At 40.5% G+C, this 11,609-nt stretch overlaps 1 protein-coding gene across 1 annotated transcript in view; it reads right to left on the bottom strand.

Moving 5' to 3' along the window:
- Positions 1-288: 288 nt before the first annotated feature.
- The window catches only part of KCNQ3 (potassium voltage-gated channel subfamily Q member 3), a 347,409-nt gene continuing 336,088 nt past the window's right edge, over positions 289-11,609 (bottom strand). Inside the window, exons 10-15 of the mRNA XM_056109822.1 lie at positions 10,791-10,993; positions 9,517-9,619; positions 7,300-7,431; positions 5,630-5,728; positions 4,054-4,138; positions 289-2,405 (exon numbers count right to left, since the gene is read on the bottom strand). Of these exons, the coding sequence (XP_055965797.1) occupies positions 1,680-2,405; positions 4,054-4,138; positions 5,630-5,728; positions 7,300-7,431; positions 9,517-9,619; positions 10,791-10,993 (1,348 nt within the window). The 3' untranslated portion in view covers positions 289-1,679. The remainder of the gene's footprint in view (positions 2,406-4,053; positions 4,139-5,629; positions 5,729-7,299; positions 7,432-9,516; positions 9,620-10,790; positions 10,994-11,609) is intronic.

The raw sequence follows: 11,609 nt of genomic DNA, 5'->3' as shown, positions 1-11,609 counted from the left end.
TTAGTACAAAATCCCTGCATTAGGTAATGACAAGATCTTCAACTGGATGTCTGTTACAACTTCTGTGGTTCTATACCAGAGCATGAGGGAGAACAAAAGTGGGATTTTATGTAGACATTTTTTAGGCTGTTTTGATCATCTTGGAGGTCATCCTAAAAACCACACAGAACCAGTGCTTAAATGTGTGGGAATAGTAAGACATTAATACTATAGCATAGTCATTTAGTTAATTCAGTTCAGACCCAATAGAAACCTTTTCCATCAAGTATACCTGAAAGTAGAACATCGAGGAGGCCATAGGATGGCTTGTGCTTAATAATAATTCTTAGACAATAGGGCAGTGTTTTCCAGGTTTACTGCTTATACTTTTGCTGGTCTTATGGCTACATGCATTTTTAAAAATCTGGAGGAATGAGGTCAAATGGTTCTAAAAATTTTACTAAACTGCACATTACCAAATGTTGTAGCTTATTTGTATTTTTAATTCTAAATGTAATGCATCAAACAAGTATGTTTTGCAAAAGAGCAGACAGTCCCCTCCCGCTAGATAAATTGTATTGTGATTGCTTTCCACAAAACACAATATAAGTATCTTGGCAAGATTTATATTGACCCTGTCAATAACAGTGATATGGCAGGAAACCAACAATGGAGCAGGTCAGTTGACTGGGTTTGGTTCAGTCTCTCTGGGGACAACTGAGAGACCCTGGGCATATATCTTCGCTTGAGTTAAATGGTTCTAACTTTTATAGAGAAGATTTGAGCCAGATAATTCATGTGCCTTTAGGATACTATACTCCATTTGAAACAGATATTGTATAGAAGTGTCATGTAGAGAAATGTAGGTTGGAACCCCATTTTGAAGGCACTGAACTTAGCTCCTGCCCAGAGGGGCACCTGTCATATGATAAATTATACTTTGTTTAGATGCATAAGTCAGAAGTTATTTTAAATGTAGGTATAAATGTCTCTTCCCCATCAATTAGAATGCACTTATGATTACTGTCATCTTTTGCATTGAGGAAACTGAGGCAAAGACACTGGAAATTGCAGACCAAGTGAGGATCCTTTGAGAATTTTCAGATAGTGCTATCAGTTGTTTCTTAACAATTTTTCAAATCTTAAGTTTTGGAGAAGCATTGACTATTTTATTTCTTTCCTGACAGTTTTAGCTCAGTAGTCAACATCACTGATTAGTATGAAATATGTTTTTTGTTGGGAAAATGATTTGCTTGTTTTGGAAAAGAGTCAATCACTGGGTTCTTCTATACCATGGGGCAGTGGTTGGAACAATAACTTAAATTTCTTTCCATACTTACCTAACCAAAACCCAAATCAGCCAACCAAATGGACAATTAACATAGATTATCAGTTAATTTCTCCCTGTACTGGTCCAATCATGATTAAAATTAAGAACTGCAGATAAGTGTGTATCCTAGAGAGATTAGCAGTACCATTTATATAGTGTAAAGTCATGCAAACCATGCTTAAAAGGAAGCGGCTTCATTGTGGTGACATGGGGAAGAAAAAGGCCATGACAAGCCCCTGCCCAGGTGGGGTGCCACCACACACATGCATGCGTTTGATGCAGCCATTGGTGATCTGACTGGTGTCAGGTGTGAGCCATGAGCTATACAAAGTCTGTCTACATTACAAGGTGGAGTCAGTGCATGACCCCTTTACATGGGCTTGTTAGAAGGAGTCCATATCGAATCAGAAATTCCATCCCCCGTGGATGACAGAGGCATAGAGCCACTGGGTGTAAAGGGGTCTGTGTCTGTGTCCGTCTCACCCTCAGCGAGGTACCTTTTCTCCCTCATCCAGCTTGACCCTCCGCTGGGGCCAAACATGTACTCATCTCTATCCTGGGAGATGCTGAAGCCACTGGGAGACCGTTCCAGCTCCTCGTGGTTGACAGACATCAGGGACAAGGGTGTGTCGCTGTCCCGGGTGATGCTGCGTCTCTGTCGGGGGGAGGCCCAGTCTGGGAAAGGGCCATGCAGTTCAGCCTGGGAGTGGTAACTCACTCGGGAGTCAAGAAGAGTCAAGATAGGCAAGACAGTGGGTCTTTCTGTATGTGTGTTTGCTGAGGAGGTCGTTTGGCCTTTTACAGAACTGGCTCCCCCGTGGGGCACAGTCACAGGATCATGGGCGAAAAATCCATAGGGTCCGACTTTGTCAATGGGCACCTGGTGGAAGCTGTAGGGGGCCTCTAGGAGACCTGTTTCAGAATAGTTGCACATGATGGCTTTCAAATCAGAATCCCTTTGCTCTTTATTCTCCAATTCAGCTGGTGACAAGGTCCCCTTGGTCGGGTAGTACTCCGTAACATGCACCTGCAACCTCTCCATATGCTGCATGTGCATATCCACGAGAAAATCCAGTTTCTTCCCCATGTCATGAACCTAGAAGATATAAGGAAGCAGGAATCACTACTCAGGGGCTTTGGGTGGTGGTTCTAGGTCAGGAGAAAATGCTTTAGCATTTAGAAAGACAGAGGGCTGTTGCAAGCCATCAATACCTCAGCAGCAGCAGTACTTTGTACTTTCTAATTTTTGAAGGTCGGATCATGTGTGTATGCCCATCTAGAATCAGCCTAGAAAAGATTTTTCAGAATGTGATGCCTAAAGCAAAGAGATGCTTGAAAGACAGTGTTTCCAAGAAGGTGGCTTGAGGCTGTCTTCTTGATCAAGGAGAAGTCTTGGATTTGCAAATATTTCCTTAGATGAAACATGGGTTAGCATGTAGTGTGCATTTCTTCTACATGGCGATATAACACCCAAAGATACCAGGGGAGTGGTAACCTAGAACTGAGCTTTTCAGGGGGTTAGAGAAAGCTACATTGCATCTGCTTGACCTACAGATTAAGTGAATCTTTGGGAGTACAGAATAAAAGTGTACAAGAGTGCATACTTATATGTGTGCAACGGTCTTTTTTTGATAATTTATGACACACCAGGAAGCACTGCAAACAGGTGTATGGTGCCTATTACAGACAAAGATAAAAAGAGTATTACCAAGCAACGACTTATCCAAGGCTTCTGAAGGAGTAAAACTTAGGGAGCAGTTAGTGTACTTATGACTGCTCTACACAATTAATAGATAATGATTCATTTCATTTTTATGACAATGATATGAGGTGCAGGTATACTATTTTATAGATATTGAGAGGCTTAGAAAGATGAAGTAATGGCAAAAAAACCCACAGCTGCTAAATACAAGAGTCGAGATCATAAGTGAAAATTTTTTAATGAAAAACATTATAATGAAAATAATTCTCCATACAACAAAATAGTCACTCTGATGTCCTTTCTCCTCTCCTGCACAGATTCCATTTGAGAGTCTCTATATAATAAAAGATTGACAGAAATTTGAAGGAAATTCACAAAGGCATGGGCAAACTAGGCTCTAAATCTATTTCTCAAGTTATCTGAATGAACTTCCCCTCCTCCTCTAGATCACTTCCTATAGGTCTCATGTTGATGTTTCAAAGAGAACAGGGACAAAGGACTCAGAATTGTGTACATGTGTCTGTGTGTGTGTGGGAAGAATCTTTAAAAAAGGCTCTCATTTGCTGAGTATTTGCTGTTTGTGGGTTTGTTAAACTTTTTCTACTTGTGACCCTTTCTCATCTGAGAACTGCGACATGAAAAAACATGTCAGAAACAGTTCTTATTCATTACATGGTTCGTTTTAAATTAATTTTTGGCCATTAAGCATTCAGAAACTTTTGACTGTTGCCAGATTTTTCAAGATTATCACATTTAGATGCATGACTCCTATGTGGGGTGATGACCTAAAGTTTACAAGTGTATCTCATCTCAGAGTCACCTTCTAAGGAACTAAAATGCCATTTTCATAGAGGAGGACATTGAAGCACATGACAATTAATTTGTTTTCAGTTGCATAATTAGGGAGTTAATTAGGGAGTTAATTTTCGTATTCTTTTCTGAAGTGTCTATGTTCATATTTATGATCTTCCTTTGAAAACTAGACACTTGAAAACAATCACTCACAAATTTGTCTTTGGGTGAGGGAGCAGGAAAGACTTACCTGTCTTTCAACTTTCACAAACTTTCCCATCATGCTTTGGTCTTCAATTTCTGATGTGGATGCCCTGGCTACATATGGTTCGTTCCTAGAAAAAAAGGACAACACTTTCATAAGGTCATTTTATCTAATTTCTTTTGGCAAGGTGTTTCAGCTCAGTGGGCCCTGTCCTAAACTACCCTCCTCTACCTCATGCTCCTAAGTTTTTAAAGAGGCAACTGAACTCAATAGTCTTGTCTTCCAGTGTCATGGGGGCGGGGGAAAGGGTCCATACAGAGTGGCTGAGGGTGGGAAAGGGATGATCTAATCTCTGAAAGTCTATTAAGAGTGTGCCAGTATTTCATTTGGCCTGTCTTGTTAAGAGTGGAAACACAGAGCTTTTGAATCTGGAAAATGGTACAAAGGCTTGTTGGGAGAGAGCAGAGAGGGAGACTGTGTTTGCTCTTGGCATGCATGCTCCGTGTCTGTAGACATTAATGCCTGCTGACATTCTAGCATGTTTCAACACTGTTAGTGTCTGTGTAGTAAAAACCTTCAGGGAGCCCGAATATTGTTCAAAACTGTTCACTTCAGGCATTATCTAGGTCATGCTTTTATTTTTCTCACAATCTTTTCATTGCTGTTTAATTCTTGTCATCAGCAGAATAGTCTTGAATTATAGCAGATCTCAGAAACTGGGAGTTCCTGTGCTCAGTTGAGTGCGCTGGTATTTCCCTTAGTTTGTATGGAGTTTTACAACACTGGAACCATTTCAGAGATGGGGTATTTCACATAAAATGTGAGTACTCAGCTCTCATTGAAAGAAAGCAGACTATCTGGAAGCAGAGGATGTTCATCTTCAAACTGCAGCAGTAGCAATTAACATCACCTTTGGAAGACAAACCTTTGCGGTTCCAGTTTCTCTTCCCTGAGTACGTTTTGAATAGTGAAGCTAGAATAGGTGCCTTATGGCATCATACTTTTATTATAAGGAAGCTTAATTTATGTAGGTGCATTTATGACTCCCTTTACTCATTACTTATCTGGGAATAAAGAAAGATGAATTCAGGCAGTATACCATTTAAAGGATGGCTCTTTCATCACCAGAACCCATGAAAGGAATAGTTTTAGACATTTGGGGCATGGTGGAAGTGCGTAGATGCTCTGTTATGGGACAGAGCTCCACCTGTGACATTGAATGGAGGGACCCGATATCTGATTCATGCCCTGATCTGGGGAGGAGAATAAATCACAAGTGACTATTTACAATGGATAAACAATTACTTGGGATAAGTGAAAAGAAGAGACCTTTCTGTGCCAAAAAAAATCAGATATCTCTTTTTCTTTTCCATTTGGGAAATGGTTACTTTTATTTGCAGCATCCATCAAAGGGAGTGTTTCCCACATGATCTGTGAATTGGGGTGGTACAACCCTCATATAGTATTTACAATGCCCATAAAACATAAGAAATATCTCCTGTCATTTTATTTCCAGAAATGGCAAATTCACCTAACTATAAAGGCATTGATTTCAGATTTAAAATGAGCGTGGTTGAACCTGGCCCCATCATATCCTGCCTATCCCTGCCCAGAGTCACACCTGGGAGACTGCTGGGATGGGTATGTGAATGCTGTTCCTTTCTGAGACTTCTTATGTTTTGGTGTTGATGGAGGTCCTGGGGTGAAAATCATGTCTATTCTGAAAAAGAAGACACAAAGGGGAGAATGACATTATCAACATGTTTACCTGGAAATAGAAGAAATCAACTCATTCTATTTCCTCTTAAATATGTTATGGGATTTTAATATATAAGAGAAGATAAGAAGACAAAAGAAATGTGGATGGGGTAGTGATGGGGGGTGAAGGTGGTGACAGGGATTGACAGACATAAAGAGATAATTTGTAATCTCAACACTTTTTTATTTTTTGGTCTATTGGTATGAAGAACATCTTCCTGCCCCATGAGGGGAGAGGAAAGGGATCAAACCACAGACAGAGCCAAGGTTGCACGTATCAGTTCTTATGAAAACTGTCCTGGGAATTATAATTCTATCTGGTCTACTAGATCTTTTATTTCTCCCCACCCCCCAACACACACACACACACACACCAAATATTCTACTTAAGAGCTTTTTCTGCTAAACACTAGGCTCCATTTTTTTGGTTGTTGTTTGTATGTTATAGGCTACCCACTAATGCTCAGGGCTTACTTCTGGATCTGTACTCAGATCACTCCTGTCAGGCCCAGGGACAATACTGGTGCCAGGAATAAAACCCAGGTTAGCCACATGAAGGCAAAAGCCCTATCCATGTCCTATCTCTCTGGCCCCTTAGGATCCATTATTAGATATGAAATATCTCTATAGGTTTATCTGGCCATTATAGAAGTGGATCTAGCACAAACGTCTGCATATGGCTTTAATATGTGCCCCCTCCCCTCTAGGGTACAACAGGAGCAAATGCCTTTTTTGTGCAGAGAGCTGGTGCTGGATCTGGGACATAGTCTTGAAAGCTCAACAGAAGCTCAGAAGCTCAGCGTTTCTATGACCCTGAACTCAATGGTGGCTGTGCAGACAATGCACAATTTTAGGTAAGTAGGGCACATTAGTACTCAATAAAAATAGTGGCAACAATGAAATGAACATTGATGCCAGTTCCATATTTTCACCATAATAATTATAACATGAGTTTATAAAGGTTGGTGAAAAATGTTTAGAGGGGTGGAAGATAGCATAGTCGGGAGGGAGGTCAATTGCCTTGCATGCGACCAATCCGGGTTTGATCCCTAGTATCCCATATAGACCCCTGAGCACCGCAAGGAGTGATTCCTGGTTGAAGAGCCAGGAGGAGCCCCCCTGAGCATCACCAGATATGATCCAAAAAGCCAAAAATAAAATAGAACGGTGGTAAGTGGTGTCCAGGAGCGAGTGAGCAGCACCAGAAAAAAGAAAAGAAAAGAAAAGAAAAGAAAAGAAAAGATAAGAAAAGAAAAAAGTGTTTAGAATCTGCTAAATGATCTCAATGGCAATGAATTCAGTTCTCTGTCAGGAGCTAGTCTAATATCTTCCCTTTCTCCAGAAGGCCTGCTCAGGGAGCTGACTTTGGCTCTGTTACTAAAACAGAGTTTCTACAAAGCTTATTTGATCTGATGTTGGTTTGCCTTGACATCTGTAATTATTCCTGAGCATTTCTTCTCAGCTCTGAAGTCTATCTGAATTTGCTCTCTTAGCAGTTACAGGAGTAAGCGCCTGCAGATGTGACCATCTCACCTGGTCTGAAGGTACTTTATCCTGGAGAGCATGTCGAGGTGGCCTGCAGAGTATTGCTCAATCACATCCTTCACATCATAAGGTCTGAGAGTCTCCTTGAATTTTTTTTTATAGAGACGGAATTGTAGAATCCTGCAAGGGAAAATTCAGATATGAATACAGAATGAAGTGAATTAGGATGCAAGGCAAAGCCAGGGATGAGAGGAGGAAAGAACCAAAGAAAACGTAACTTGGCAGGGTTCCAAATTTTGCTTCTTGTTCTACTTCCAATGACATAGGATTGGGTTGTCTAGTCCCTTTTGGCATGACTGACTCTCTATAATGCTAGAATCAGAAAGTCATAGTTATGGTAAGAGCTAACCATTACTGAGCATTCATTGCAGGTCAGTTGCTGAGATAATTGCTTTTTGGAAAAAAATCGCAGTAACTAAGCTCATAGATGATCGAACTGTGACTCACAAAGCTGTGTCTTAGAATTGAATAACTAATAATATCAATTTTTTTCTCAAATCCAATTTTGTATGTTGACAAGACCCACATTACTAATCACAGTGTCACAGTGTCACCCTGCTTTCTGTGTGATAGCTGTTTAAGGAATTCTTTGCTTTGTTAATTCCCAGGGGAAAATATCACTTCTGATCACCCAAGTTTTCTCAGTTTCCCAGCAAAATGGAATATCCAGGACTCAGAATTCCATTACTCTTGGCTTCATTTTTCTGGGTAGAAGTCATTAAATCCATCATGGTTTAATCTCTGAGCACAAATTCTGTTAGACCACCAATTGCAGACCAATGGCAGGAAACACAGACTACCCCAGGCCTTCCCATCTCCTTCTTGCAGAGATATTTAAAAAAATGCATTTGAGGCTTTCTCTTTCAAGCCTCTGTTCTCCTTGAACACATATCTCTGTCTTTTGACTTTTGCCACTTTGGAGAAGGTGGTGTTCTCTCCTGAACATGTATTCATCTCTTTCACTATCCTTATGTCTTTCCAAGTAAGTTTTGTTTGATAAAAACTACCATGCTTCACTAAACAATAAAATAAAATAATAAAATAATGCATTTGAGTTTCATGCAACCAGCTTTAGCCAATGAAAAACTATTTTTCATATACGATAAAATATGATTTATTTGTCAGCCTTTAGTACATCATATTACAAACCAACTCATTTTCTGTGGTTTGTGGGCCAAACCCAGATATGATCAGGGTTACTTCTGGCTCTGTATGCAAGGAAACTCCTGGCAGAACTCAGGAGAACCATATGGATTGTTGGGACTCAAACCTAGGTTGGCTGTGTGCAGGCCAACGCTACCTGCTGTGGTATCTCCAGCTCCCAAGTTCACTGTTTTTATAGTTTTATTTATGGTAGGTTAAGAGGCCAAATCTTGCTTCTGCTATAGTGAGCTCAGAAGAGATCTCTCTAGAGACTGAAACATTCATTAGTTTTATTTGAATAAGATCATTGGACCAGTGATGGGTCCAGTTAGTTGTGTTTTCATCCAACCATATTTTTGTCACATTGGGGTTAATGGTGTTTTCAGAAACCAAGTAAATGGCTTTGAGAAGGTCCACATATTACAACTGCTTTGTGCTCCTGTGATGTATTGGTCTGGGAATCTTACTGAAAATACCATGCACTTTGAGAATCATACTTAGTGTTTAAGCAACCCATAATGTTGGGCATTATGTATTGCTTATGTGTTCACATCCTAATCAAAATTCTTCTGAATTAGTAATTACAGCATATTTTTTATTTCCTTATATAAATCTACAGCAAAACAGAAATAGCCAGGCTGGATTACAGCCCTGTCTGATAAAGACAAAATATTCTATGATAGATTATCTTGTTGAGAATGCTATTCAACAAAAACTAGATGGATGAATACTACCTAAATGAAAAACCTAATTCGGGAAAGGACATGAACAGGAAGAAATCCCATGCTAGTGCATGTAAATAGCATTCAAAACAAGAACATGGCAGCTGGAAGTACTTGCAGGAATCTGCTGGGGCAAAAGCCATCCATGACTTGCTAGAATAGGAATCATTCTTTAAGCAACACACTTCAGGATTACTGACACACTGTTAGTCCTAATACAGTTCTGAGTAACTACTCAGGGAGTTTCCCTTCCACCTTCTCAAAGCCCAGGAGCTCTTTACGAAGCCATGTGCTGTGGGAGTTAAAGTGGAAGCCCAGAAGTAGGATAGAGGGGTCTTACCTGACAGCTCGGATGGCAGCCTTCAGGGTGGGGATCATGTCTTCAACGAGGAACTCATTCCCATAGCCCCTGTCCTCTGCCATGGGATCAGCTGTCCCAGCATCTGACAGGGAGACACACATATCAAGGGCAGGTCACAGTGCTTGGAAAGACAAAAGGATGCCTGCGGACAGAGCCTTCCACATTTAAATCCCAGAGTATTAGTATTCATGCTGGGAAAACCAAAAGTACCACACAGGTCTTTCCTAGCATCTTCTCAACCTAGCACTAGAAATTCGAGTCAGAAGTACCTGTGGTTCAGAAAATATAGTTACAAGAGAAAGTTAGGATGGAAGTGATGTGAGTTCTTGGATTCTTAGAGAGTCATTTGGACATGTGTGTACATGTGTCCTTATGGAAACAGTCTTGAAGTCACTATTCTGTAGGGCCTGGAGGGGGATTGTTTTTTGATCCCTGATCATCAGTACTATTCCTAAGTGAAAGAGGTGAGAGATTTTTCCCTTACAGCCAATTCAGGATGTTTACAGAACACCCCTTCTGAATCTCTGGGGCACTGAGTCACCAAGGTCTCTAGGTCACTTTCTTCTGGGTGTCTCTTTCCTACAGGTTTCTCACCATGACAACACAATCTTCATGCACTCATCAGGAACCTTGGCACAGGTTCCAAGGCTTCTAGGCAGACATCTGTGGAAATTCTGGCACAGGAATGCATGGAACTTGAAAGGGGAGAGATTCTCAGCTCTATCAATTGTAGGTTGTGGGGCTATAGCAGTTTCCTCTTATCTACAAAGGATAATTTCCAAGACCCCAAAAGCTTACACAAAAGATAATATTAAACCCTATATGTGCTGTTTTCTCCTTTATATACATACCTCTGGGGATCTTTATTTTATAATTTAGTCATAGTAACAGATATTAATGACAACAAACACTAAAATAGAATTATTACGATCATATACAATAATAAATGTTGAGTACATGTGGTATTTCTCAAAACTAACTTATTTTACATTCTATCTTGATACCATACCACAAATGACTGGAGATAACAAGAATGGTAGAAGATGAAAGTGTACATGGGGACTGGGGAGATTACTGTAGATCACAGATGCCTGGAGTTCATTTGGTTAAGATGGTACAAGCAAAAGTTGGTTCAGGGATGGTATAAAATGAGTTGTTTTGGAGACTAGAGAGTTCTTCAGTATGAAAGTGGGTGGAGGTATAAGGTAGGAAGGAGAACTTGGAAGAGAGAGCAGAGGGAATAGAGGCGTTACCTTCAGAACTCTGCCAGAAAGCGTAGGCTTTCATGCGGAAGGCGGTGCGGAAGCGTTCTTTATTGTTTAAGCCAACAGGCTTTGGTTCTTTAGGAGGATTTTCTTCTATAGCATCTACATTCAGAGGGGTAAATAGCTTTCCTTTAGAATTGCTACCACGAGGATTAGAAAGGCGAACCCGATCCAAGAGACCCATCTTTTGGCTACAAAATAAGCAAAAGTGAACAATTTTTGTCCTTCATTGCAGACTCTTGTAATTCCCCATCCCTCTCCATAAAGACTCGCACACTTTCCAACACATGTGAATGGCAAAGGCATAATCCACAATGCTAATTGAAATTAACAGTTTGGAAGGGCCAGGGTTTGGTTGAAACACAGCCAACCAAACACAGCCACCCTCACAAAATGTTGTGGGACAACATTCTTAGCATCTTTGAATTCAGTTTCCTTATGTAAAATTCAGGGGAGGAGAAAAGATCTCTGGTGCTGGACTAAATAAATATGTTATCTTTTATTTTCTAACTTCTACTGCCTTGCACGTCGTCGACCTGGGTTTGATTCCTCTGCCCCTTTTGGAGAGCCCGGCAAGCTACTGAGAGTATCCCGCCTGCATGCAGAGCCTGTCAAGCTACCCGTGATGTATTTGATATGCCAAAACCAGCAACAATAAGTCTCACAATGGAGATGTTACTGGTGCTTGCTGGAGAAAATCGATGAACAATTGGAGGACAGTGCTACAGTGCATATTATTGTTGAAAAAGTCCAACAATATTTTTAATTCCCTACAGTCTCTGACTTTTCACCATAGAAACCACATAA

The sequence above is a fragment of the Sorex fumeus genome, unplaced genomic scaffold (assembly GCF_029834395.1).
Source record: "Sorex fumeus unplaced genomic scaffold, SorFum_2.1 ptg000002l, whole genome shotgun sequence".
Taxonomy (NCBI): Eukaryota; Metazoa; Chordata; class Mammalia; order Eulipotyphla; family Soricidae; genus Sorex; species Sorex fumeus.
Note: the sequence above shows the minus strand (reverse complement) of the source record. Positions and strands in the feature narration are given on the sequence as shown.